General features: G+C 43.3%; 1 protein-coding gene across 1 annotated transcript in view; it reads right to left on the reverse strand.

The window, feature by feature from the left end:
* LOC146344776 (collagen alpha-6(VI) chain-like) overlaps positions 1–27,624 on the reverse strand; it is a 96,102-nt gene that overhangs the window by 51,262 nt on the left and 17,216 nt on the right. The window contains exons 6-17 of the mRNA XM_084858207.1: positions 25,431–25,988; positions 16,045–16,620; positions 12,992–13,552; positions 10,437–10,783; positions 10,049–10,127; positions 7,072–7,217; positions 6,820–6,912; positions 4,597–4,650; positions 4,445–4,516; positions 4,324–4,350; positions 1,410–1,454; positions 1,265–1,318 (exon numbers count right to left, since the gene is read on the reverse strand). Of these exons, the coding sequence (XP_084714333.1) occupies positions 1,265–1,318; positions 1,410–1,454; positions 4,324–4,350; positions 4,445–4,516; positions 4,597–4,650; positions 6,820–6,912; positions 7,072–7,217; positions 10,049–10,127; positions 10,437–10,783; positions 12,992–13,552; positions 16,045–16,620; positions 25,431–25,988 (2,612 nt within the window). The remainder of the gene's footprint in view (positions 1–1,264; positions 1,319–1,409; positions 1,455–4,323; positions 4,351–4,444; positions 4,517–4,596; positions 4,651–6,819; positions 6,913–7,071; positions 7,218–10,048; positions 10,128–10,436; positions 10,784–12,991; positions 13,553–16,044; positions 16,621–25,430; positions 25,989–27,624) is intronic.

Genomic DNA, 27,624 nt, shown 5'->3' on the forward strand with positions numbered 1-27,624 from the left:
GAAAATAAGGGAACGCTATTTGCGTTGCCCTTATTTTCGCCATAGTCTACGTAAATCTTCACATAGCCTAGACGTGCCAAAATAAGGAACGCAAATGGCGGTGCCCATGGGCCGCCGCCATTTGCGTACATGCTTTTTTTTTTTTCAAAGTCACCCGTGATAGGCTACGTGACGATTTACGTAGCCTATCATGGCTGACTTTGGAAATCTAGCCATGATAGGCTACGTAAATCGTCACGTAGCCTATCACAGGGTCTTTTTTTTTTTTTTTACTTTTTGTTTCGCGGCCGGGGAGACGGGGCACTTCTCCCCGGCCTGAATTTCGGCCAGGCGAGGCGGGAAGCCTCCCCCCCGTCTGAATTTCGGCCGGGCGAGGCGGGAAGTCTCCCCCCCTTCGCCTGAACTTCGGGGGGAAAAGCCAAGCACCTCCCCCCCTCCGCGAAGCCAAGCTGCGAAAAGGTAAGTGACTTTCGTACATCCCTACTTCCAGTCTGCAGTTCAGCGTCTTAACCACTAAGCCACCACGGCCCCCAAAGTCAGAATACCCAGATTAAAATTCCTCGTAGAGAGGCCAACCAGACCTCTGTTTAACCTTATTTATCACTGGTGACAGGACAACGTCCTTTACTACACCTAAGGGCAGCAGACTAATGATGCAGCTCTCCCTCCCAGCACCTCACCAGCACTCCCTCACGGCTCTGCTGGCACCTGTTCATTGCCCCCTCCCCAGATGAGGGCCAGAATGCACCAGGCTGCCTCACATGAGCAGAGCACTGCATGTGCATATGTGATGCCTGCTAGAATGTGTGGACCAGGCTAGCTACCTCTCTGCCTGCTCACTCAGTCTGAGGCCTTTCCCAACTGTGCCATCTGTAACTTGTTGGGAGACGGCAACTAGGTGAGAGTGCCAGATGGACCAGGCCACCCACAACTAAGCACTGCCACAGCCAGGGCGCTAGCTCAGGAGGATGGCAGTGGCTGGAGGGGGAGGGCTTGAGGGAGCTGCCACCACCATTCCCCAGGCATCCATCACCTGAGGTGGCTGCCTCCCTCTGCCTAATGGTAGGGCTGGCTCTGCTTTCAAGAAACATAATTCTATTGTCATAATCTCAATTGTAACAGTTCTAGACCTTTTACTAGCCAGTGCTTGCTAAGCCATCCCTGTCCTCTGAAAAAAATATGTGAAACTTTTCTCAATCATATACTATCTTTCCAACTCTGCTCAAATTTAAACATAAAACAGCATTGGAATTTAAAATAATACCAGTTGGCCTGCATCCCCGTTTTCTCCTTTTAGTCCTGGTAATCCATGCAATCCCTTGAAGAACATACAAAAAAAGAGAAATTATTTTAGAAAGATAGCACTTGGTAGCACTCAATAGCACTCAAGAAGATGCAAAAAGACTTACCTCTTCTCCATCAGTTCCATCAATTCCATCAATCCCATCCTCTCCCTGAGAGAACAAAATCAGAAAATATGATTTTCATTGTTACCCAGTATAATCATCTTGTATAAACTGTGCACTGAACATTAGAGCCTACATCAAGCCCAGCAGCTGCCCAATGACATGGATTTTCAATTATTGTGTGTGTGTGTGTGTGTGTATATATGTAGGTAGGGGGGATTATGCCCCCTCCCATTCTATCTCTTTAACCCTCTTTGAAACACCTTATGTTCTCTCTGTCTCTAGTCCCACAGGTTGTTAACTTTACCCCAAGCCCTTCCATCTTATTGCAGCCTTCTGTTCAATTTAAAATGCATCCCCAAACAGAATGTGTTATTATTTCACCATATCAGTGTAACAATGAATTAATTTATGTGTGCTTTTACCAGATTAGCTCTTTGTTTAACAGCCATTAAAGCAAATATAGCTACTTTGTAGGCAAATACTTTATCTCTCCCATTTAGAAGGAAGTCAGTTTTCTGAATTACTCATGAGTAGGGAAGGGACACTTCTGGCAATGTTCTATTGGCATGCCCCTGATGCCAATATCCGGATTTTCTCCTGCTCCAGAGGTTGAAGTTCTGATGTCAGGAGAGGGAGCCATCACAGAGGTTTCAACAGTTGCGGAGTAGAGCCAGGAGAGAGCCTCCAATGCTGGTGGGAAAGCCCTTCCAAGGTTGGAGTTCTCACTAGACTTTGGAGGGGTTTTCCACAACCCTGGGGCCCCTGGGATACTGTCTAGAGACCATAGGATTGCTCTCTAAGGGCATAATCCTATGCATGTTTAGACAGAAAAAGGTCATACAACATGACTGGTTGGGAAATGCTGGGAGTTGTAGGACTTTTTTCTATGTAAACATGCATAGGATTGTGGCCTAAATGATGTCCAAAGATTGACATATTTTCAAAGCAACATCTTTTTTGGCAACTTAAGATATTCCATTCTCTCCACTTTAAGAATGAGAAGAATGAAGAGAGGGCTCAATAGAGAAACTAGAGGTCTTGCTCTCCTGGCTTTTAGTAATTAGAAATTAAGCAAGACATTTTTTGGGAGCATTGTCCAGGAGCAAGAAAGTACAGGATTTGTTTCCTCTGCCTCCCGAATTGTTTCAGGAGGCAGAAACTGCCATTTCATACTCCCCAGAAGGAAACAATTCCATTTCTTTGGATGGGAGTGTGGGTGGGTGGAGGAAGAGAAGAAACTACAAATTCCATCATTCCCTGTTAGAAAATAATGCTCCTAAAAATGATCAGGAGTACCATTTCCAGTTAGGGAGAGTCCAGCAAGGCCTCTTCTGTTCCTAGCAAATTCTGTTCTGTTCCTACGACTGGTTATCTTCTCTCCCTTCTTAAATGTAAGGCTTTTTGCTTGGGAATGGCATGGGGGAACTGCACAAGAGGGACTGCATGCACAGTATTTCAACCATTTTCCTCCAGAAGTTTTTTTTGGGGGGAAACTAGAAAGAAAAAACGTGAGGGATTTTTAAATGATTAAAAAGGGAATGTTTTTTGAGGTGAACTGAGGGGACTGTGTCTATCACTACTAGTTACTAGACTAAGGCTGCATTTACACTAAAGAAAAAACCTGCAGTCCTCCCATTGTGGAGCCTTTCCACATTTACAACAGGCTCCCAGACGGTGACCACATGATTGCTGAGAGGGGAAGTTTTTAATTTTCGAGGCTCCATAGAGATAAATGAAACAGCATCATCTAGTGGCTGTTTTAATGGCATAACAATCCGACTTAAATAGATAGTTCATTATTTCTGGATCTTTTTGAGATGGAATAACCAGGAAATACCTCTGGATGTGCTCTGGAGGTTGATGACATCATGAAAAGGACCCGCAAACTTCTGTGAATGAGCAATCTCAATAGCAGGATAAAAGCTCTGTGTGAAGAACCCCTAAAAGCCTTGGAATTCTGAATCTCAACTGGAGCTCATGGCCTGGGTTGAAACAGACAGCCTCCAAATCTGTCTGAGCTGAATTGGGCAATTTTCCAAGCTGCTGAATCAGTGTCCGTCAAATCCTGTGTTTGGTGTACACCTCTAGCATGTAATTCACATAAACTTAGGCTGCAGTCCTATACATGCTTCCCTAGGAGTAAGTCCCATTGAACTCAGTGGAGCTTACCTCTGAGTAGAAATACACAGGATTGTGCCATTAATACCATCATGTAAACTTTAGAACCTCTAATTATTATGGACTAGACTAAAGCAAAATTCCTCCCTTAGACTTTTCTTTCTATTTCCTTTCAGTTTCTGTTCAGTGTTACTCATCAAAGACATTGCCTGTTTTGTTAGCCTTCACATAAAGTGAACAGGAACTTCATGAATGTAGAAAAGGATGTTCCTACACAAAAGTGGTGAAGTCCCAACCTTTTTGAAATGAAAAGCAGTCTCAGAGAGGCCATACTTTCGAGGAGAGGAGAGGAGAGGAGGGATGGGATGGGATGGGCTGGGCTGTGGTGCCGAATCATTTATCCACCAGGTATTTTTCCACTCAAAGTCATACCTCCTCGACGACAAGACTGCTTATGCCCACAAGGTTTTAGATGTGTGTGTCTATAAGTGTAAATGTATGCCTGGAAGCTTCACAGGGGAAAGCAATTCTGAGCAGAAAAGGCAAGAAGTGGGCAAAGGCTTAAGCTTCCTTCCACCCTTCACTGCTCAGATTGAAACAGCAGGCTGCTCTTCATCAAAAATAAATAAATAAATTGGGATTTTGTTGTACATATTTGCATGTATTCTGCAGTTTGCCACTTAGTGACAATTTTTTATCCCCCCCCACTTTCTTTTTCTAGGAATAATTTCATCAATCTGATAACACAAAAGCAATAACTGAGATTCTGTAGAAAGTAAACATTTCATTACTGTACCTTTTGTCCACTTAGTCCTTGTAGTCCCTGCAATGTTTGAAAGGAGAGATGTTTTATTTAATGAGTCAAAGAAAAAGCAATCCAATATCTTGATGATTAAATGGTTTAGATGTATTCTTACCTTCTGTCCATGATTGCCTTGGCATCCCATAAGCCCTCCTTCTCCCTCTGGTCCAACACTTCCCCTGGGACCCTAAGGAAGAATGATAATCAGTGCAAACATACACATCTTACATAGGACTGAGAAATAATTTCAAAGATGATATAACTTACTGGCTCTCCATCTTCTCCAGGATGTCCCTGACTGCCGTCAATACCAGTACGTCCCTTAAAATGAAATTGGATTTGAAAAGTTGGTTACTGAAATTCTGTCTTGAATTTAGAAACACATTCAGCTATAGACCTTTATGAAGGAATGGCTGGATATTTAGTCATGTGGTATAAAGTGATAATTGCGCTTTTCATTCAGTTGCCTGCTTAGAAAATGTTAGCTTAAAGCAAAACAGCCAGGTACAACAGTTAAGTGCAATTTAGAATATTTTGTTTTTTTCCCCTCCAAATATGACAGGGTTTCTTGTGCATTACCACTATTTATGCTCAAAAATAGCTGATCAAAATATCACTGTAGTGTGGAAAGCTGTATTGAATAGATCCAGCGAACCACTGGAACCGTGTGGAGAGCCACCGCATGCAGCCCAGGTTTCCTCGTGGAGTTGCCTCCATGCAGTAGCATTGCAGAAGGTCACTTTGGCATGGACTACCCATGCGAATCAATCCAAAATTGCAAATGTAACCTGACTGTATTAATAAAGACATAAACATATCCAAGGATTTCTATTTGCCAGATGAACATTTGGCAAGCTTGTATGGTACTAACATATGGTTTATATTGTAAGATAAAAAGAATATAAGTTATCTTATAAATGGCATTCTAACTCCGTTGAAGAAGATCTATGGGACATTTTCATCCAGGATTCATAGCAGCTTCGAAGTAGGGGATTTTGTCAGGACCATGGCACAGGAGGAACGGAGGAACTCTCCCCTCCCTGCATGCTGCAGTCTTGATGAAAATTGGGGCAGGAGAGGCACACCTGCTCCCCCCCCCCAGATGTAGTTTCTAATGATGGATTTCTATCATGTCTGGTTTTGCCCTTTTTTGCTTGAATTAGAGCTTTGGAACAACCTGTACCTTTCATACAAATGTTACAGGGAGAGGTGAAGAGAGAGAGAAAGCGAGAATTGAAAGTTGTCCAAACTGTACATATATAAAAATATTTTAGATATATCTCATATATAAAAATATTTCAGATATATCTCCAAATAACTCTCCAACAGTGAAATGCAAAAAGTGCAGACTGTAAACATTACTTTTACAGTAATGTTTGTAAATGTATGTAGAGCATTGTTAACAGCGGCCATTTTCAAAGCATCGTAACACAAACGTCCTGGCTAATTAGCAATGGCAGCGGGATTAAAAACAAACGAACATTATCAGCTTTCCCCATCCTTCCAGATTTGTTTGACAACAGCTCCCATCCTCCCCAACCAGAGTAGCCATTGGCTATCCTGGCTGGAGATGGTGGGAGTTGTCATCCAACCCATCTGGAGGGCACAAGGTTGCGGGAGGCTCGCCCATTAGCAATTCCAGTATGACTGTATTATCACCAACTCTGTGTGGACAGCTACTGTGCTTCTTTTACATATATTTATGCTTTAACATAGGGATATAGAACCTCTTTCAGCCCCAGGGCTGAATTCTATTTCCCAGAAGGTTTCGGGGGCTGCAGTCTAGTGGCGGGCAGAGGAAAAGGGCCAAAGTACCAATAAAACCAGCATATTTTAGCCTTAAACTCTTACTACCAGTAAAGCCTTAGGAGAGGCATTTCAACCTTTTAGAATGGGGAAAAACTGCACAAGAGCTGGGAAACCACCAAATGATCCATGGTTGGGAAAAAGGGGTGGGGCCAAGGGAAGGAGGCATGGGCATCTGAGGAACCACAGAAGGCCAGATTGGGAGGCCCAGGCGGCTGGACTTGGCCACTAGGCCTGGGGTTCTGCACAGAAAGCTTCTTCACCCCTGCTTGAACTTAACTATCGCAGCCTATATTTTTTGTCCTGCATTTCCCTCTAACCTCACTGCTTAATGATTCCCACTCCCAACATATGTATAAAAACCTGCCAACCTAGGATAACACCTCATGCAACTGATGAAGTGGACTCGAGTCCGTAAAAAAGCTTATGCCACAATATGTTAGTCCATTTTGAAGGTGCTACAGAACGCTTTGTTGTTTTTGTTGCAACAGACCAACACAGCTCCCTCTCTGGAAATTGTGATCACTCTGTAACAGTCTCTGATTTTGTACATGGTATGGAAAATTAAAACAAAAGGAAAAAAATTAATGCTTAAAATTTCCAGTGGAGCTATAGGTTATGCATTGTTCTAATCAATACACATTTAACTGTGATCTAAATTAAACAGTGCAGAAACATCCTTACCGGAGGTCCTTTTTTGCCTGGTGGCCCCATGGGTCCTTCCATCCCCGTGCACCTACAAATCACACAGCAGCATTTTCTCTCAGCAACTGTGACCTTGGGAGGAAATCACAATAGATCAAATGTGCATTTTTTAGAAAATCCGGTATCCTTGATGCTGCTGAGCACTGCAGCAACTGCACCCCACACTGATGACCTTTGCCAGCACCCGAAATAGTGGGTCTTAAAGCCTTGATACTTCTCTGATGAACTCACCATATACTCAGATAGCCGACTGGCAATATTTTGCATGCCAATATTTAATGGATAATTGTATCCGAATCCTTTTCCAAATTCAATGTGACGAAGCTTGTTGAAGCTGGTGACTCCTTCCAAGGCAACAGTTATCAGTCCATCCAGTCCTATTTAGAAGATGAATTTATTATAAATCCCTTTTGTATTTTGTTTTCCTTATTTTCCAGTTAGTGAAAACACTGTGGATCTAATTTAGATAATCACGTGGAACATGAAATGAAGAGTGTGAAGAATGTTTTCACAGTTCATTTTTGCACCGCTCTGTCTTGGGAATAGCTGGACATCACTTTGTAAGAGATAAAGGATGCAACTAATGACACAACATTCTGAGATTGTGAAACTCAGAATTTGAGCCAAAGCTCCAATAGTTGAGCTCTCATGGATGTATCCATCAATGTTACTGATAAGGTTATAAATAAGTGTAATGGTGACCGCACTGCATGCTTGTGTTCATGTAATGGGGTGGGGGCATCATCAGCTGCTTCCCCTTTAATGCAGCCCTGGCAGCTTCCCGGGTCTACTGTGGGAGGTGACTGTAAGTCACTCCTGGCATCTCAGGCAGGAGTCACACAGTTGTGTTCACTAATACAGATGTGGGCAGCAGGTCAATCTCCAGATGTGTTCATCTTCACCTCCCAGAAACCCCTGCCAGCTTGCCAAATGGTCAGGAACCTTGGGGGCTGAAGTCCAAAACATCTGGAGATAAAATTTCTAGCCACCCCTGCACTAATGAACAGCTGCAGCTGCCAGCAAGTGCCAAACGGGCGGGAGCCTCCCTCAGCTATGTGCAGGGAGGATAAAAATACCTTATCCAAGCAGCACGGGGGAATGGCAGCCAAAGGGGAAGGAGCTGATCCAGGTCATGCCGAGAGAAGGCCTGGGCAGTCCATGTGGTGGGCTCAGCACTGGCATCCGGAGGTGGCTGCAGTCTTGAAACTCCTGGCTTTGGGAAAACCTGACTGTTCCTTAGGCTGGCACCAAGTTGGTCGGAGAGAGTCGTTGGAGTGAAGAGGACCCAAGAAGAGAATTATCTTCCGCACTTTCATTTGTAAAGAACAATGAGTTTGCCAATGTTTTCATTTGGACTGCTGATAAAACCCATGGGCTATTGACATGGTTTTGTTGGGCTGTTTCCAAGGCACATACCATTAAAATGTTATCTCTGGATTTTGCATGAATGAACCATTTAGTTGATATTTGGCACCATGCTTGCCAACACAGCTTTGTTGGCACTGTGCTTGCCAACACAGCTTGTTTGTTAAAAGACTAATTGGAAAGAAACCCAGGTAGATCAGTGGGTCCTTACCTCTTTGCACAAAATAAAGAGCTTTTCTATACAAGGCTATTAATCAGCTGTAAATCTGCTGTATGTATTTTCAGTTTCATCGAAGAATTGAGATCTGAACACTGCATGAAGAGTGTTTCCTTTCCTGCTTTTCCACTACATAACCTCTAGGTGGCACTGTGGTATAGTGGAATAGCACAAATACTCAAGAGAAAATCCCACCCTTTTGCTTTCACAATTAAATGCTGCCTTTCCCCCTGCTCTAAAAAACCTCTCCCTGATAAGGCTGGCTTGATACAGAAGCAAAATTGGAGGGTCATGACATCATCTAAAAAACTGTAAACAACCATGAGGAGGGACTGATGAACACAGTATAAATGCCTCATGTAGAAAAGCCCAAACAGGAAAGCATCACAATTAGTGATCATCTCCATCTCTTTGTGAATGAACTTCCCCAGCACTACTAGCTCAGACCCTGTAACAGTTCACATAACTACAGCAGTACTCTTGCTTGGCGTGAAGGGCAAGTCTATCGTGTTTGGCCAACCACCAGATGCAAAAATTTATGAGAAGTTGTTATTACCAAACATTAAGCAAGATGTTCTTCCAGTGCTACAAACAGTAAAACTATTGGAAGGTATGACCAAAGCTGAAGCTAGAACAAATCTTCTCACTGGGAGGGATCCAGACGAGTCATGCTTTAGTCCCACTGGAATCAATGGGACAAGTTAGGCATGACTAACATACATGCCATAGGTTTCAGTGGGACTAAAACATGACTAGATCCAACCCATTTTGTCCCAACCCTACTTGCTTCAATTTGAGGAGGCATTATTACTAGTGATGGGTGAACTTACACCAAGTTAATTAGTAATTTACTCAGAGAGTAATGAATTTGTCCATGTGAGCTTGGACGAGAGTTCTCCTTTAATATGAAATCTTGTCCTGTGTATATGAGCTTTTGTGCATGAGCAATATCAAGGTGTATCTTGGGAGCTGTAGTTTGGAATTGCATAGTGAGGCATGATGTCACGTGTCACCACTTTATGTGCCCCCTTTCTGAATGGTTGTTTTCACATGGCCTGCCTGTGTGATGATGTCATGTGATGTTTACTCACTGTTGCTGATCACTGGTATGAAAATGGACCCGCAAAGTCGTCCTCCTCAGAGCCAGAGCTGCAGCAGTGGCAGCAATGACAATGGGGGAAGCAGCTAAGGAGACTGCTTCAAGTAAGGTTTTGGCTCTGAAGCTCACAAGTAATTCCAGACCTAATACTGAATTGATAATACAACGTTCTGAGCTACCTACAAAGGTGAGCACTACGAATGAACAAGTTTCAACCAATGAGCCAATTACAAAATTCAGGAGCATCACTAATTGCTATCTGATAGTTTTACCCTGAAGCATTAATAGAAGAGACTCCTGTTCGTTTCCTGCTCCTTGAACGTAAAGGAAATTTTCCCTGGAGAGGGGGTTCAAATGAATAATTCTAGTGCTTTGGCTGAAGGCACCTGATACAGCAGATCTGGAGCAGATTTGGGGCACAAGAAAGGAGGAGGAAAAATTTGATCCACCACTAGTATATGTTCCGCTGGTTGAAGAACACAATTAGATACAACCCAATGATCACATTTTGATCTGCTATGAAGTACCTTTTTGTCTAAATTCTTCAGATTTTTGTTCCAGTGCTTTGATATCATCATCCAAGCCATCAGAGAAAAGAAGTAACACCTAAAATAGTACCAGGTAGGTGAGATTAAAACAGAAATGATATATGACCAAAACAGTAACACAAAATATATAGAATGGTATAATCACATTCTTCAGACACTGAGAGATATCATAAATGAAAGGATAATCACACACTTGAAGAAATGGAAATGCTTTTAGATGAATTAACAGTGACATGGGACTACAGAGGAGAAATACAATGGAGAAGACTCAGATTATTCTGATTTGGCTGGTAGGTGTTCTTGTTCTTTTTCAAAACATGCTTATGCAGTATTTTACTTCAACATATTGGGTGTGAGAATAAATTACCTGATTTCGGTTTTGCTCACGAGTCTGATAAACTGTATTCGAAAGTCTGTCCAAGAACTCAACATTGAGACGAGATGGACTGTTGATTACAACCTTTCTGAGGTCCTCTAGGATTTTTTCATAGTCAACTTGGAGTCTTGATGAGAAAGGTTGGTCAGTGTTTTCTATTGCAATAGCCACACTGAACTGTGTTTTTGTTTCTTTATCACAACTTACAGTGCTGAAGGATGTAAGGTGCTTTAAAATATCAGACAGGTGGGCCTCCAAAAGTCGTTGATTACTGAACAAATAGTCCCCTGACTTCTGAGATGAGATATCAAATCCCATAACAACATCCACAAAACATGCTGTTTTAGGGAAACACAAAGTAGAAAATATCAGAAATATGCACGTAAGTGTTGAAGAACATCAAAACAGAGAGAGCACTAAGGAGTCACATTCATGATACAAATCAAACACATTCTGATCCTTTTACCCCTTGAGATTGGTTATTTCTGGGTTTCTTGAGTGATGTCTGGCTAACCATCTGGGTAGAGATATCACCCTGGCCAGCTATATGTAAATTGAAATGGACATTATAGAATAACAGCAGATCTCAGGAACCATGCTAACACTTAGAACTGCTCTACACAAGCAACACTTGGAACTGCTCTACACAAGCATCAGAATCATGTGATGCAGCTATTCCTGGACTGTACCACTGCAGATTGCAGGTAGAAGGCTTTTCTTGGACTGCAAGTGAGCTCCCTATATATAGAAAATTATCATATAAAAGAGAGGGCTAGCTTGGACCCTTCTCTATGACAATTTAGTTATACAGCAAGGTTTTTTGGTTTGTTTTGGTGGACACCTGCATTTTGGACTGGTCCTGTCCAAAAAAAGTTCCCCACGTGAATCTGCTGCACATCAGTTTTCCATTAGAATCTGGATCAAACATTGGAAGTGCAAGCAACTCAGTTGCTCACATTGAATATTCCGTATCAAAAATTACTATTTGGAATAATCAAATTTAGAACTATAATTTAGAAATCATTTAAGAAGCCCTGATTTCAAAAGATTCAGAGATAAACATGAATAGAAACAGAGCTGGGGATACTATGGGCAGGGCCAGTGTCAAGGGTAGGAATGCTGAGACACTTGCCAGGGACCCACACCGCAGCCGGGGCCCACTGACAACAGCCTCCTGGAGTCGCTGCTCCTCTTCACCATTGCAACATGCAACATTTACAACAAGTACATTTACCACTGCACCAGTGAATTTATCTGAAAGGCACCATAGGACCCCAAATATATAGGACCCCAAAACGTCCTATACTTCCTTCCCAGCTTTTCCTGGAAAAACTCCAAGGAAGATTTGACAAACACCCCATGCATCTTGCTCTGTTACTGAACTGCTCTTATAAGTAGAACATTTTCCCAAATCTCCTTTACTTTATTTTGGATGATTCCTGTCCTGGAGAGACCCTCTGCATTATTAATAATGTATGGATTTAAACACTTGTAATGAGATGGCTGAGGAAAACAACAGATGTCACTGGAGGACTGAGAAAATGCAATGAAGAATGGCAGGGGAGCCAACCCACCAAGCTCCTTTAAGCACTCAGAAGAGCTTGTGATGCTCAATGAGGTCTTTGACCTTCCAATGTACCAGCAGTGCTCTACTCTGTCCCACTGCACCACAGTGCTAACCATTTTTTAAGTTCCCCTGTTTCAAAAGCAGACTGGGGTGTGCTGTAGGTGGGGAGAAAAGAGCATCAGTGCCCTATGCGGGAGGCAGAGCTAATCACATGGTTCTCTACATTGTAGCTGGGGTCAACAAAGAGAAGGTTAGGATGGTTTCGCTATGGGGTAAGAATCAAGTAGTGTAGAATCCTGGAAACGAACAAGGATAAAACAGAAGTAGGAAGGAGATGGACTGGTGCTGGGGTACAGAACAGTTTTGGGGGGCAGGATTGCCTCCCACTGCACCCTCCATGGTCCAGATGTTATCAGTGACCATGGCAACATCCACTGATGTTATCACCGTGCCCATTTCAGCATTCTCCGTGCCTCTCTCAACACGGAGAAAGGGGTCCAGCTGGCATTGGCGGCTGAGTCCCTGGCTTTGCATGGTGCCAGGTGTCCACAGGGAGACTCCAAACGCTGCATGAAATGACCCAGCTGCTGCCAGGTCCCTGCTCTGCGATGCACCAGGGTGTGCTACACAAAGTAACTCAGCCACCACTGCCCACATCCCTGCTCTTATTTCTGATCTCAGATTGGAGACAGCAGTGGGGATTTCCTCTGAGGGGCTGGGGATTCCTCTAGGGGTGGGGCTTGTATGCCAAGCCCCACCCCCTGGAGGAACCCCAGGACGCTCCGAAGCCCACGTGAGGCAGCCCGGCAGGGCAGGTTCTACACCCCTGTTTTAAAGAGAAAGGAATGAAACTTTGTGAAGTAGCAAGAAGGATTTGAAACTGTAAAAAAACAACAACCAGAAATGTATCTTTTCATCTGTAGTATCACCAGTAGACAGGACAAAGATGATTAAAAATGGTTTTATTGATTGAACTTACTTGTTTGAACTTGTCTTTTACACCATTTTTTAGCCAGGTATTTTGTAATATTTGACAGCTCACTGAAATCATCTATTGCATATTTCTTGTCTGGGGAGCCAGTTATCTGCTGAAGTTGCATTTCGTCAACCTCACCCACTCCTACTGCATATATTTCCACCTTATTTCCCCTCAGATCTTCTGCTGGGTGAACAATGTCATCATCTGATTTTCCATCAGTGATTAACAGCAACCTTTGAACAGCATTTCTAGGTGACCTGTTCCGTGATTTGAACAACTCCCGTACTCCAGTGAGAGCCTCTCCAATATAAGTTTTTTTGCCAGACATCATTGAAACATTAGTGATTTTATCCATCAGCTCTGCTCTGCTCTGATATTCACCCAGACAGAATTCTTCTTGATAATTTTGACTGAACTGAGCCATGCCAACTTGTATTTTGCTCTTATAACCGATCTCGTCAAGCAGGTCTTTCAAGAAGTTCTTCATTGTACTGAAATCTTCGCGGGGTACACTTTTGGAGCCATCGATCAAGAAAACAAGGTCTCCTTCAATGTCACATACTGTATGAGAGAAAAAAGAAAGTTGACCATTTAGCATTAATATTGCTCCAGAGTGCAAACAACAGTCATATATGGTACAAGTATTATTTCACAGAGAGTATAAATACATTCCAATCCACACAAAGACAGAGAGCAAAAAAATAAAAATAATGTATTATGTATGCCACCTTGGGTTCCTTGCGAGAGGAAAAAAGGCAGGATATAAATGTACTAAATGAATAAATGAAATGCATTGCTTAGCAGTATGGAGATAATAACAGCAATGTTGTTAACGCTCATCTTAGGTTGAGAGAGATATGTAGAGATATGTTGGAGTAATGCAGCCTTTCCTAACCTAACATCCCCCCAGATATTTTAGATTTAAGCTTCATGTGCACTGGAGTGCATTGTTCTCAATAGAAAGGTATCTAAGAACCATTGTCTTTTTTTCACAGAAATGCACTAACGGGTTGGATCCAGACTTGGTCATGCTTAGAGGACGCCCACTGAAATCCGTGTGACATGTAAATCATGACTAGCCTAAGTCACATTCATCTCAGTGGGCCTACTTTCAGTATGACTAGATTGGGATCCAACCCAGAAATTATTTCCTCCAGATTAAAAATGGAAGCTGGTGGTCACTTGCTGTAAGCTGCCCTCCTAAAACTTGCCCTGAGTTACTCTAACCCAGGGATGGGGAACCTCTGGCCCATGGGCCTAATCCGGCCCATGGAGGTTCCCCATCCGACCTGCAGAGGCTTGGACTCTATTTGCTAAAATCCACTCTATGTAGGGAGAAATATAATGGGTTGAAAAAGCCACGGAATGGTTAATATGGGTAGGGACTTGGGGTGCTGGTTTTGGTTTCACTTCTTCCTCCTCTACTTTGCCTGCTTTAGTTGTAGCAAGAAGATGCCTGTTAATATTAAGTAAAGGTCCTGTTTAAAGCTCGCAGTTGTCTTCTGTCTCAAGTGTGGTCAGACAAAACCTACTCTGCAACAAATAGCAAATCAGAGCACTTGTGTGTAGTTCTGAACTCTCTGTACATGACTTATTTACAGTATTAGCTTAGGCCAGTAACAGCCACCTGGCTTCATCATGTGATGAAGGGTGGTATAGAAATGTATTAAACAATACATTCATTTTCTGGAATATTCTATTTTATTTACTTATTACATTTATATCCCACCTTTTTTCCTCCTGCTAGAACCCAAGGCGGCTGACATTATCCTCCTCCTCTCCATTTTATCCTCACGAAAACCCTGTGAGGCAGGTTAGGCTGAGAGTCAGTGGCTGGCCCAAAGTCACCCAGTGAGCTTCATGGCCAAGGGGGGACTAGAACCCGGATCTCCTAAGTCGAAAGTCCAACACTTTAATGACTAGACCACATTGGCTCCTGATATATGTGTCATACAAAAATGATCCTGCCTTTGGCTGACAGTCTTGAGCCCCAGGATGTCTGCACTGTTCTTCTTCATGGTGAGGTTTATAGGAAGAGGCATGGACTTCACAGATGCCATCTGGGAGCACAAATCTACCCATTATTATGCCAAGAAGGGACGTGGCCTTTCAGCCTCCAAGAAGAGATGGGGATTGCAAAGGAGCTGCCCTTGCCTGGAAGGTTGTGCTTCCTAAAGTACGCTGACAGCCCAACTAGATGCTACACTGAGCTCTGTGTTATTTTCCTGAGCATTTATTTTTAACCAGAAACAGGTTTGGCAGGATTCTAGTCTGAATAGAGGAAGTGTGCATAAGAAGAGGCTGCTTAAACTCTCAGCTCAAAATCTTCCCCCTGCAAGCTACTTTTTCACCCATGGAGGGAAAAAGATAAATGTAGCCTCCATATAACATCTACTTTAGTCCTGAGGGAGCTTTCTGAGGCAAACTGTTGTCAGTTGAAAGCGATCTCTATTGCACTTTGATCTGTCTTGAAAAAATGGTTCAGGAAGATTAGTAGGAAATTATTCCATATTTATTCCATAGTTAATGGGTATAGGTTAGTGCTGTGCTCTGTTATTTTTTCATTATTCTGTGACTGGGTTTTGCTGAATGGGATTCAAAATAATTCAGAAGCGTGGGCTTCACACTAAAAAAGAATCTGCTCTTATGTCAAAGTAAATGGGGAGTAAAAGCTGAATGAAAAAACACTCAACAGTAAAGGAAATTAATGCTTACTTAAAAGTGATTTTAAGAGAAGAGACATGGCTGAACTTGCCCTGACGATAAAAGCAGGAGATTGTAGCTTCAGGTGGGGCAACAATCCAGTGGACTTACAAATGGGTGTGTTGACATCATCCCAATATTAAATCCTGCCCCATGATTTTAAAACCAAAAGAACAACCCTTTTGAGAAAAGAAGGGGAACTGAGAAATTGTCCTGAAGAATGCTCCCACTTCCCCAACACTTCTAGAACCACCAACTTTATCAACACAACAGATAATATTAGAGTAGATTGCTGCATGCCTTACTATTGGAAAACATAAATACAGCAACAGAATGAGACAATACTTTACCTTGCTTTGAAATATTGCACAGTTTATCTGATAACGTCTTGGTTATGTTTTGTAGTCCATCAAAGTCATCCACATAAAACATGTTCTCTTTTGATCCAGCTATGGTCAGAAGTTCATCACTCTTTGCTCCTTTTATCCCAAGGGCATAGCTAATGATTCCGTTGTTGCTGAGGCTCTTTGATACTTCATCAAGTTGCTCCTTATCATGGGAGTCACCATCAGTTATGACCATAAGAACTTGGGGGACACCCCTGCATTTGCGGCTGCCATGTGCCTCAGTGAACAGAGCTTCTGAGTGTTGAAGAGCCTTGGCTGTGTATGTGCTACCATTTAAAAGGGTGTCAGCCCGGATATGTGAAATGACTGCTGATTTTTTACTATGGGTATTAAGAGAGAACAGAGTTTCTGGACCATCTGAATACTTCATGGCTCCAAACTGTACATGGTCCTTGCCAACGTCAGATTTATTCACGATGCCAATCATGAACTCCTTCATGAGTTCATAGTTCATGTCACCTATGCTGCCAGAACTATCGATTACAAATACAACATCTAAAACATCTATCCTTGGGCACTCTGGAAAGCAAATAAGAGAAGATATAAGCATAATTAATCAATTAATCAATTCAAATATATATATATTTTACTTTTTAAAATGCACATTCATTTCATCTTATATACTACAGTATGCACAAATTTCTCAATATTGCAATATTCACGATGCATACATTAAGGGTGGTGGACCTAATGTTATGTTCCAGTCAGTGGAGGCTGGTGATTCTGATGTCAGTGGGGCAGTGAACCCTCTCCGGGTTCACTGCCCCACTCTCCTTTCAGTCAGAAGTTCTCTAAAAGAGCTATTCTTGGAGCACTTTGGACAGCTCCTTTAGAATTCTGACTGGTTTTTCCTGAAACCTGGAGCAGATTTACCATCCCACCAGGGGCATCATTAGAAGAGGCCCACCTGGGCATGGGCCCCGGATCTTTTTTTCAAGCTGTCCTAATTGCCATTTTTTTAACATTTTCCCATTGACTTGCATTGGAAAACAGAAATAGTCCTAACGTTTTTATTTTGTATGATAAATACATGAAATTTTGACACCTGGTAGCCCCCATGGAGCTTATTGAACCTGCCCAATTTCAGGCAGTTAGGTTCAGTGGCTTTTTGTGCTAGTCACAGATAAAATTTGCTATTTTCAAGAAAATCTGTCAAAAAAAAGAGCTATATTTTTCATGTGCTTCCACATGTGCATAGAGTTTGGGGACCTAGCAGCCCCTATATAGATGACTGATTAGGCCTAGTGGCTTTTGTGCTAGCCACAGGTAAAATTTGCTTTTTTCAAGAAAATGTGTCAAAGCAAAGAGCTATAATTTTTGTTGTTGTCTGGTGTAGGGTTTTTTTGATGTGCAAAAAACCTCTCTCCCCCTACTTTTCTGCTCTTACATACCCACTGTTGGGAGCTTGCTTGCAATTACATTTTGAAGAGGGAGAAGGAAGGGAAGAAAGACCTCCACGTGAAATACTGGTATTTCACACAGCATCTGATTTTACTGCCCCGAACTGGAAACTTTGGCTTCTGCAGTAGTTTAGTAGCTTCAGTACAGCAAAGGATCCAATCAGCCTCCACAAACTTCTTTCTCTCCCTTCACTTTAATTTCTCCAAAATAGCTGTAGGACTCAAATTATTTCAAAAGGAGGGTTAGGACTATGTGGCATCATGATCGAGGAACTGCTAAGGCTTTTAAACAGGTTCTACTGTTTAAAAAAAGCTAGAAAAAGCCCTCTGCCACCTCACCTCCTAAAGTTAAGTACGTGCAATCCTTACAACCCTCCCTGCCCCAGACTCCTAAATTCCTCTGAAGTACTACCTCTCTGCAGGGAGCCATTGGCTTAGGGAATTCTCTCCCCCCCACCACATTTCCAATCACCATTCTTCTTTTCTTCTTCTCTCCCCTATCCTGTTCTTCCTTTCTCTTTTTTATTTCACCCAGAGCATATCTTGAGAGCATATCTTGAGAGCATATCTTAATCCTTAAAGAGAATTATCTTCAGTGACAAAAGAAGTTCTGAACTGTATTTGACTTTATACAAACAGACAAGAGGGTTTGTTTTTCTCCTTCTCACTCAAGACCTTGAGAAAAGTGGGTTCACATGGTTGCAGAGAAACCAATCTGGGGCTGTTTTGTTTATCAGTTGCCATTATCCAGCAATAGGAAGGGCTGCAGCTCAGTGGTAGAGCACCTGCTTGGTATGCAGAAGGTCTCATGTTAAATCCCCAGCATCTCTAGGTAGGGCTAGGAAAGAATCCTGCCTGAAACTCTGGAGAACTGCTGCTGTCAGTCAGTGTCAAAACTACTGTGCTAGATGGGCCGAAGGTCTGACTCCGTATAAGGCAGCTTCCTATGTTCTTATGAACAGAAAGCTTTAATAAAAATAGGAGTTTTTGCTTGGTTTGTTTGTTTTTAAGTGGAGGGGAGATAAATACTGCTCATTTATTCAATCCTATGTATGCCTACTCAGAAGGCCCATTATGTTTAACGAGGCTTACCTTTAGGGATGGCGGAGAATTTCTCCCCGAATCTTCAGGGGGCTGAGCGCCAACGCATTCGGCCCCCCAAAATCGGCAGTGAAATTCTCTGCCCCCCCGCCCCCCTGCCCCCCCCAGGATGGGACTTACCATAGCCGAATGTCCCTCCTGGCGGCGGGTCCCGGTGGTGGTTCAGCGGGCTTTTGGCGGGGGTGGGGGCGGCAGCTGGTCTTTTGACCGGCTGCCGCCACCGCCATTATAGCAGAAGTAAAAAACAAACAAACTCCGTGATAGGCTACGTAATGATTAACGTAGCCTATCACGGCTAGATCTCCAAAGTCAGCCATGATAGGCTACGTTAATCGTTACGTAGCCTATCACGGGTGACTTTGGAAAAAAAAAAAAAAGCGCGTACGGAAATGGCGGCCCCCATGGGGCGCTGCCATTTGCGTTCCTTATTTGGTCCCTGTAGTCTGCATAAAGATTTACGTAGACTACAGGGACCAAATAAGGAATGCAAATGGTGGCGCCCCATGGGGGTGCCACCATTTGTGTATGCGCTTTTTTTTTTTTCTAAAGTCACCCGTGATAGGGTATGTGACGATTTACGTAGCCTATCACGGCTGACTTTGGAAATCTAGCCGTGATAGGCTACGTAAATCGTCACGTAGCCTATCACGGGGTCTTTTTTGTTTGTTTGTTTCACGGCCGGGGAGACGAGGCGCTTCTCCCCTGCCTGAATTTCGGCCGGGTGAGGCGGGACGCCTCCCCCCCTCGCCTGAACTTCGGGGGGAGAAGCGAAGCGCCTCCCCCCCACCGCGAAGCCAAGCTGCAAAAAGATAAGTGACTTTCGTACATCCCTACTTACCTTCAGGAAAGTTTGCATAGGATTCCAGCATGAGTTACTTTTGCAGGGAGGTTTGCACCTTGATGTTCTGCATGTTTACTCAGAAATAAGTCCTGAGTTGTGAGCATTGTACTGCAAGCTTAATACAGTGCCTACCCAATTCCATCTAATGAATTGATTACCCTTTCAGCTCAGTCCTATGAATGTTTTGTCATTTGTGTTTTTTTCATTTTGCATGAACTCTAGCTTCAGTGGTGAAGGAAAGGCACTTAGTACATGCTCAGAGTTTCTCCATAAATGAGCCCTAGTTTTGAAAACAGGCTCATTGGCTGAATCCCGGTGAAGTCTTGGCACAAATGAACTTATGGGGAAGAAGATGAGAGCTACTTTGAACTTTTCTTGCCTGGGAGAGACCTCTAATGACCTCTGCATTTGAATACAAATTTACCCAAAAACTAATGGGGAAGGGGTAAAGGGAAAGCAAATCACTCCCTCCTCCAAATTGGAGAATTCCCCTTCCACATGAACTGCTGCACCTATCCTTCTGAAACTTTGCTGGTTTCTTACTAGGGATGTACAAAAGTGACTTACCTTTCGCGGATTATGTTGATGATGGGGGGGGAGGCGCTCTGTCCCTCCCCCCAGAATCCTGGCCGGCCAGCTGTGCTCCACAGGGATTCTGCGGAGCCGCCAGCTGGCTCCGCCAGCAGCCAGACATCCGGCCGCTGGCTAGCAGGGACGCAAATGGCGGCAGCCGTAGCCGCCACTGTTTGCGTCCCTGTAGTCAGCCGTGATAGGCTATGTAAATTTTTACGTAGCCTATCACGTCTGACTTTAAAAAAAACAACACATGCGTAGGCAAATGGCGGCGGCTATGGCCGCCGCCATTTGTGTTCCTTATTTTGGCCCACCTTAGTCTACATAAATATTTACGTAGACTAAGACGGCAAAAATAAGGGGAACGCAAATAGCGTAAAGATTTATGTAGCCTATCACATTTTTTTTTAAAACCTAGCCGTGATAGGCTACGTAAATCTTTACGTAGCCTATCATGTCTCTTTTTTTTTTTTACATGGGAAATGGCAGCGGTGGCAGCCGGTCGGAAGACCGGCCACTGCCGCTGCCGCCAAACCGCCGCTGGAGCCCCCACCGGAGCCGCCGCCACCTGGAAGATCCGCCCCAGGTAAGTCTCATCCCGGGGAGATCCGCGGGGGGTGGCAGGCCATTCCGCCACAGATTTCGGGGGGCCGAATGCGCTGGCATTTGGCCTCCCCGAGATCCGTGGCGGAATTCTCTGACATCCCTATTTATTACTTAGGGACAACTCTAGGCTGTCTGTAATTTTCAGAACAATGGTCCATAAGGAAAATAAGGAGAGAAGTATGTCCCCTTTCGAAGACCTCAAAATGTCAAGGCCACCCTTGCACAAAACCCCCTCACAGCTATCATTATGAAATTTGGATACATGATCTCCTCTGATGGGGCAATGAATTCTGAAATGTTTATCTAAATCTTCCAAGTAATAAAAATATTATTAGCAGTTCCCTTTAAAAGAAAATCAAAATATAAACTCTGCACCTATTTTTCTGACATTGTTGTTGTTCATTCGGTCAGTCGCTTCCGACTCTTCGTCACTTCATGGACCAGCCCACGCCAGAGCTTCCTGTCAGCCGTTGCCACCCCCAGCTCCCCCAAGGTCGAGTCCGTCACCTCCAGAATATCATCCATCCACCTTGCCCTTGGTCGGTCCGTCTTCCTTTGGCCTTCCACTTTCCCTAGCATCAGCATCTTCTCCAGGGTATCCTGTCTTCTCATTATGTGGTCAAAGTACTTCAGTTTTGCCTTTAATATCCTTCCCTGAAGTGAGCAGTCTGGCTTTATTTCCTGGAGTATGGACTGGTTTGATCTTCTTGCAGTCCAAGGCACTCTCAGAATTTTCCTCCAGCACCACAGTTCAAAAGCAAAGTATCTATCTTCCTTCGCTCAGCCTTCCTTATGGTCCAGCTCTTGCAGCCATAGGTTACTACGCGGAATACCATTGCTTTAACTATGCAGACCTTTGTTGTCAGTGTGATGTCTCCGCTCTTCACTATTTTATCAAGATTTGTCATGGCTGTCCTCCCAAGAAGTAAACGTCTTCTGATTTCCTGGCTGCAGTCAGCGTCTGCAGTAATCTTTGTGCCTAGAAAGAGAACGTCTGTCACTGCCTCCACGTTTTCTCCCTCTATTTGCCAGTTCTCAATTAAGCTGGTTGCCATAATCTTGGTTTTTTTGAGGTTTAACTGCAACCCAGCTTTTGCACTTTCTTCTTTCACCTTCGTCATAAGGTTCCTCAGCTCCTCCTCGCTTTCAACCATCAAAGTGGTATCATCTGCATATCGGAGATTGTTAATGTTTCTTCCAGCGATTTTAACTCCAGCCTTGGCTTCATCAAGCCCAGCACGTCGTATGATGTGTTCTGCGTACAGGTTGAATAGGTAGGGTGAGAGTATACAACCCTGCTGTACTCCTTACCCAATCTTAAACCAGTCCGTTGTTCCATGGTCTGTTCTTACTGTTGCTACTTGGTCGTTATACCGATTCCTCAGGAGGCAGACAAGATGACTCTTATTCTACCACCAAGAAATCGTCACAATTTGTGATGATCCACACAGTCCAAGGCTTTATAATAGTCAATAAAACAGAAATAGATGTTTTTCTGAAACTCCCTGGCTTTCTCCATTATCCAGCAGATATTGGCAATTTGGTCTCTAGTTCCTCTGCCTTTTCTAAACCCAGCTTGTACATCTGGCAATTCTCGTTCCATGAATTGCTGGAGTCTACCTTGCAAGATCTTGAGCATTACCTTACTGGCATGTGAAATAACTGCCACTGTTTGAACATTCTTTGGTGCTTCCCTTTTTTAGTATGGGGATATAAGTTGATTTTTTTCCAATCTGTTGGCCATTCTTGTGTTTTCCAAATTTGCTGGCATATGGCATGCATCACCTTGACAGCATCATCTTGCAAGATTTTAAACAGTTCAGCTGGGATACCGTCATCTCCTGCTGCCTTGTTATTAGCAATGCTTCTTAAGGCCCATTCAACCTCACTCTTCAGGATGTCTGGCTCTAGCTCACTGACCACACCGTCAAATCTATCCCCGATATTATTATCCTTCCTATACAGATCTTCCATATATTCTTGCCACCTTTTCTTGATCTCTTCTGCTTCTGTTAGGTCCTTGCCATCTTTGTTTTTGATCATACCCATTTTTGCCTGGAATTTACCTCTTGTTTCTAATTTTCTGGAAGAGGTCTCTTTTCCTTCCTATTCTATTATTGTCTTCTGCTTCCGCTCATTGCTTGTTTAAAAATAATTCCTTATCTCTTCTGGCTAACCTCTGGAATTTTGCATTTAATTGGGCATATCTCCCCCTATCACTGTTGCCTTTTGCTTTCCTTCTTTCTTGGGCTGCTTCCAGTGTTTCAGCAAACAGCCATCTTGCCTTCTTGGTTTTCTTTTTCTTTGGGATGTTTTTTGTTGCCACCTCCTGAACAATGTTGCGAACTTCCGTCCATAGTTCTTCCAGGACCCTATCTACTAAATCTAGTCCCTTGAATCTATTCTTCACCTCCACTGCATATTCATTAGGAATATTAGTGAGCTCATATCTAACTGATCTGTGGGTCTTCCCTATTCTCTTTAGTCTGATTCTAAATTGTGCAATAAGAAGTTCGTGATCTGAACTACAATCAGCTCCAGGTCTTGTTTTTACCAACTGCATAGATGTCCGCCACCTTTGGCTACAAAGGATGTAGTCAATCTGATTTTGGTGTCGACTAGGGATGTACGAAAGTCACTTACCTGAACCCGAAAGTTGATTCGCGGTGGGGGGGAGGCGCTCCATCCCTCCCCCCCTGAAATTCTGGCCGGGGGGGAGGCGCCCCGTCCCTCCCGCCATGAAACCTGTCCTGCCGGGATGCAAATGGCGGTGGCCGTAGCCGCCGCCGTTTGCGTCCCTGCAGTCAGCTGTGATAGGCTATGTAAATGTTTACGTAGCCTATCATGGCTGAGTGAAAAAAAAACCAAAAAACCGCGTGTACGCAAATGGCGGTGCCCATGGGCGCCGCCATTTGCGTTCCTTATTTTGGCACGTGTAGTCTACATAAACATTTACGTAGACTATGGTGAAAATAAGGGGAACGCTATTTGCGTTGCCCCTATTTTCGCTGTAGTCTACGTAAATGTTTACGTAGACTAGACATGCCAAAATAAGGAACGCAAATGGCGGCGCCCATGGGCGCCGCCATTTGCGTACGTGCGTTTTTTGGGTTTTTTTCCACTCAGCCGTGATAGACTACGTAAAGATTTACGTAGCCTATCACGGTGTTTTTTAAAAATCTAGCCATGATAGGCTACGTAAATCTTTACGTAGCCTATCACTTTTTTTTTTTTTTAACTTGGAAATGGCGGTGGTGGCAGCCGGTCGGAAGACTGGCCGCTGCCCCGCCACCGCCACCAGGGACATTTGCACAAGGTAAGTCCTGTCCTGGGGGGGGCGAGGGGGGCAGACCGTTTCTCCACCAATTTCGGGGGGCCGAATGCGCTAGCATTCGGCCTCCCCGAGATTTGTGGAGAAATTCTCTGACATCCCTAGTGTCGACCGTCTGGTGAAGTCCATGTATAAAGTTGTCTCTTAGGTTGTTGGAAGAGAGTGTTTGTTATGCACAGTGAGTTGTCTTGGCAAAACATTAGGCAGGTGTAATCCCCTTCTACGGGGCTACTATGCCTGAAAGGATCATGCAGTTCTGACCAAGAGAAAAAAGTTACATTTTTAAAAATAAAAATTCCAATGGTAGTCAACAGGAAGCATAAAGACTCATTTTCCCAAACCTTCACTCAGGTTTGGTGCTGAGCTGAAATGGTCCGACTACAAATTGGCCCGAGCAGAAGCGGGATGTTTTCCAAAATGCTGAATCGGGGTCTGAGTTGAAGGGGGGGCAGTGCACATTTCTTATGTATGTATGTAATCTATACACACACGCAAGCAAGAATGCACATGCCACACACACACACATATATATATTAGAGGTGACCTTAGACTCGGAGATAGATAGATAGATAGATAGATAGATAGATAGATGATAGATAGGCGCAAATTTGTGTTATGGGCCTGTGCCCTAGATTTTTAAGAATGTAGCAACACCCCTGTACCCCACTGACATCACAGCCACCAGTCTCCACTGGTTCCAGTTACCCACATTTACCCAAAGGCGATAAAGTTTGCTTTTTGATGGCAGTGTTATGATGCTTCCTATGTGCCACCTGGCCTTCCCCCACCCTGCTCCGAGGTGCCCTGGATAGACAGACAAAATCGGCCTTCTAGCCACAAATGCAGGGTGGCCAGAGTGTGAAGGAGAAGATGCTTTCCACACTCCGCCCGCCCTGCATTGGATAGTCAGTCGCCTCTGAATTCTGAGGTGGCCAACTATCCCCATAGGATTGTGCTTAAGCAGGTGGACCTAACCTCTAAATCAATTTCTTGATTAGTTAGCTAGATCATCGACATTATCACGCCATTGGACAAAACAACTGTCTGCCTCCAGAAAGGGCCAACTTTTACAGGACTCAGATTGCCCTACATATGTGAGCCTCAGCGCCTTGAGAACCATCTAATCAACAGCCCAAAGATGTGGTTTTTAAGACATCCTCTCTGAAAGGAATTCTGCACATGCTCTTAAACCTAAGATTCTACTCAAGTACAAAATATGTAACCAGCTAAGTTATATTGACTTTATTGATTTTCATTTGGAATTCATTTTGGAACTAAAAAAACTGAATTATATTTCTGATTGTGCAATTCGAGTTTTGGAATGTATGAATTTGGGGGTACGTAATGTACAAGTCCCTGATGGAACCATCACAAAACAGCACTGCTTCCAAGAGAACAGTAATTTCCTGTTCTCATTGGGCAGAAAACTCCCCCCCTCCCCCAACAGTACATAGGTTCCATAGGAAACAGTACTAACCTTCAGAGGGATTACATACGCCAAACATGATGTCGCCTTCTATCTGCTTCAGAATATCAAAGTTTTCCACATAAAACACCTTGTCGTGTTTCCCACTTATGTCTTCGAGTTCTGGTTTATGGGCATCAAATACCCCAACTGAATAGATAATGATGCCTTTCTCTCTCAGGGCTGCAGCTGGAGTTTTTACTTCATCTTGTGCTCGCCCATCTGTGATGAGGATAAGAATTTTGTTGACAGAAGACCGTGCCCCTTTGGTAGGTTCAAAAGAATTGGAAACAAATCTCAGTGCTTCTCCAGTGAGTGTCCCTTGGTCTATGAGAAACATTCTCCCAATAGCCTCATTGATGTCGTTCTTTGTGGAATACTTGTTGAGCGGGAACTCTTCTATATTTCTGTCACTGAACTGGACAACACCGATCTGCACACGCTCTGGACCAATGTCAGCTTTGTTCACCAGCTCCCTCATGAAGTTCTTCATTTTCTCAAAGTTCTCAAGGCCTATGCTATGAGAGCTGTCTACTAGGAACATGATGTCAGCTTTCATTTCCTTACAGGCTACAAGAGAAAAACAATTATTACTCAGATTAAAATAAATACAATTAAATAAATCCAAAGATATCCTTTATATGGTTAAATATATCCTTTCTTTCTCAGGCCAAAGGTATTGTTTCCCCCCCTAATCTATGTGCTTTTTACAAGGACTAAAAATTACAGCGACTGTTGCTTCCAATCCAGATCAGAACCACAGTGCTAGAGAAGAGTTTGCGAGGGGTGGATTCCAGGAGATGATTTAAGTAGGGAAAACAGAGTGGGGGAAAGGGTTTAAACTTTTCTCCCCAAGTGCTTTGGTTCTGATACAAACTGAAGCCCCTGATGGCTAAATTTAGCCTTTCAGGGTGCAATCCTATGCCCCAGGCAGCATGGGCAATGGTCAGGTATGCCAGGTGTTGCAGTCTAAAACATCTGGAGGGCATCTGGTTGGAGGAAGTTTGCTTTAGGAAATATATATATATATATATAAACTTAGTTTGCTCATAAAATTATCATTAACATTTTAAAAAGGAAACTGAGTTAGTAAATTTGTAATTATAGTCTGAATAAACTATATTTTTAAATTCAATATCCCAAACACAATAATTTTATGAGCAAAGCAAGTTATACATAATACATTTTTAGGTTCCTTTTTTATGTCTGACCAGAGGGAACTTCAGCAAGTAGCCCCTGAAACATCTGAATCAACCTAGAAGCTAGAAGAAGCAGGAAGAACTGGAAGCGAAGGGAGTATGGATTCTGTAAAATCCATTCTGTCTGTGTTTTGCAGGTTTTCAGGTGCCTTTCATTCCATCGTCCACCCATCCATGGAATCAGATTTTTTTTAGTTTCCAAATTTGCGCTAATTCACACATGCAAAAATGCACAAATTCCCACAAGACGTACCCCCCCCCCCATGCTCATTTTCATGCTTTAGCCTATGGGGAAAATGTGCATGTTTGGCTGGGTGTTTTTTTTTGTATGTGTGTGTATTTTTCTGCAATGAAAGTTGTGCATAATTCCCAAAGGTTAGAAAAATGGCCTGCAAATCCACAGAATCCACCCCACAGGGGCAAAGCCAGCCTCTGTGGAATCTGCAGGTCAGATTCAGAAAATCCAAACTCATTTGGTTCTGTTGCAGATTCCTCTGACATCTCTACTGGAGGCAGAGGAAGACATCTCTTCCTGTTTGTAAAGAAGTTAGGGAAATTCCTATTACTAACCTATTCCTGTTTGTGGTATGGACTTTAGAGAAATCTGGCCTGAAGGAAAAGCTATTGAGATTTAAATAATCTGGGAAAGACTCAGTTTAGGAAAGGTAAGCAACCATATTGAAGAACCTTTAGGCAATCTCAACTTATTATTGAAGAGTGACATTTCATTCACTTTTGTAAATAATTTCCATTAATCAACATCTTATCTTTCGTTCATTTTGAAAGGTTGTCTCTAGTGGTGGTGTCAGTCCCATGCCTATGCCATAGGAACCAGGTTACTGAGTTTCTTTTAAGTAGAGAGAGTTTATTCTAGTGGCAGCAGTTAAAAGGTTTTATAGCTGAGATAGCAGTCCCTAGTGGTGAGGTCTACCTGAGAACTTTATAAAAAATTGTGGCAGTGAGTTCTATAGACCCAAGCCTCAAAGTAATTTTTTTTTTTAAAAAGA

This window comes from Heloderma suspectum, chromosome 5 (genome assembly GCF_057233095.1).
Source record: "Heloderma suspectum isolate Gila_16-S chromosome 5, 16-S_ref, whole genome shotgun sequence".
Taxonomy (NCBI): Eukaryota; Metazoa; Chordata; class Lepidosauria; order Squamata; family Helodermatidae; genus Heloderma; species Heloderma suspectum.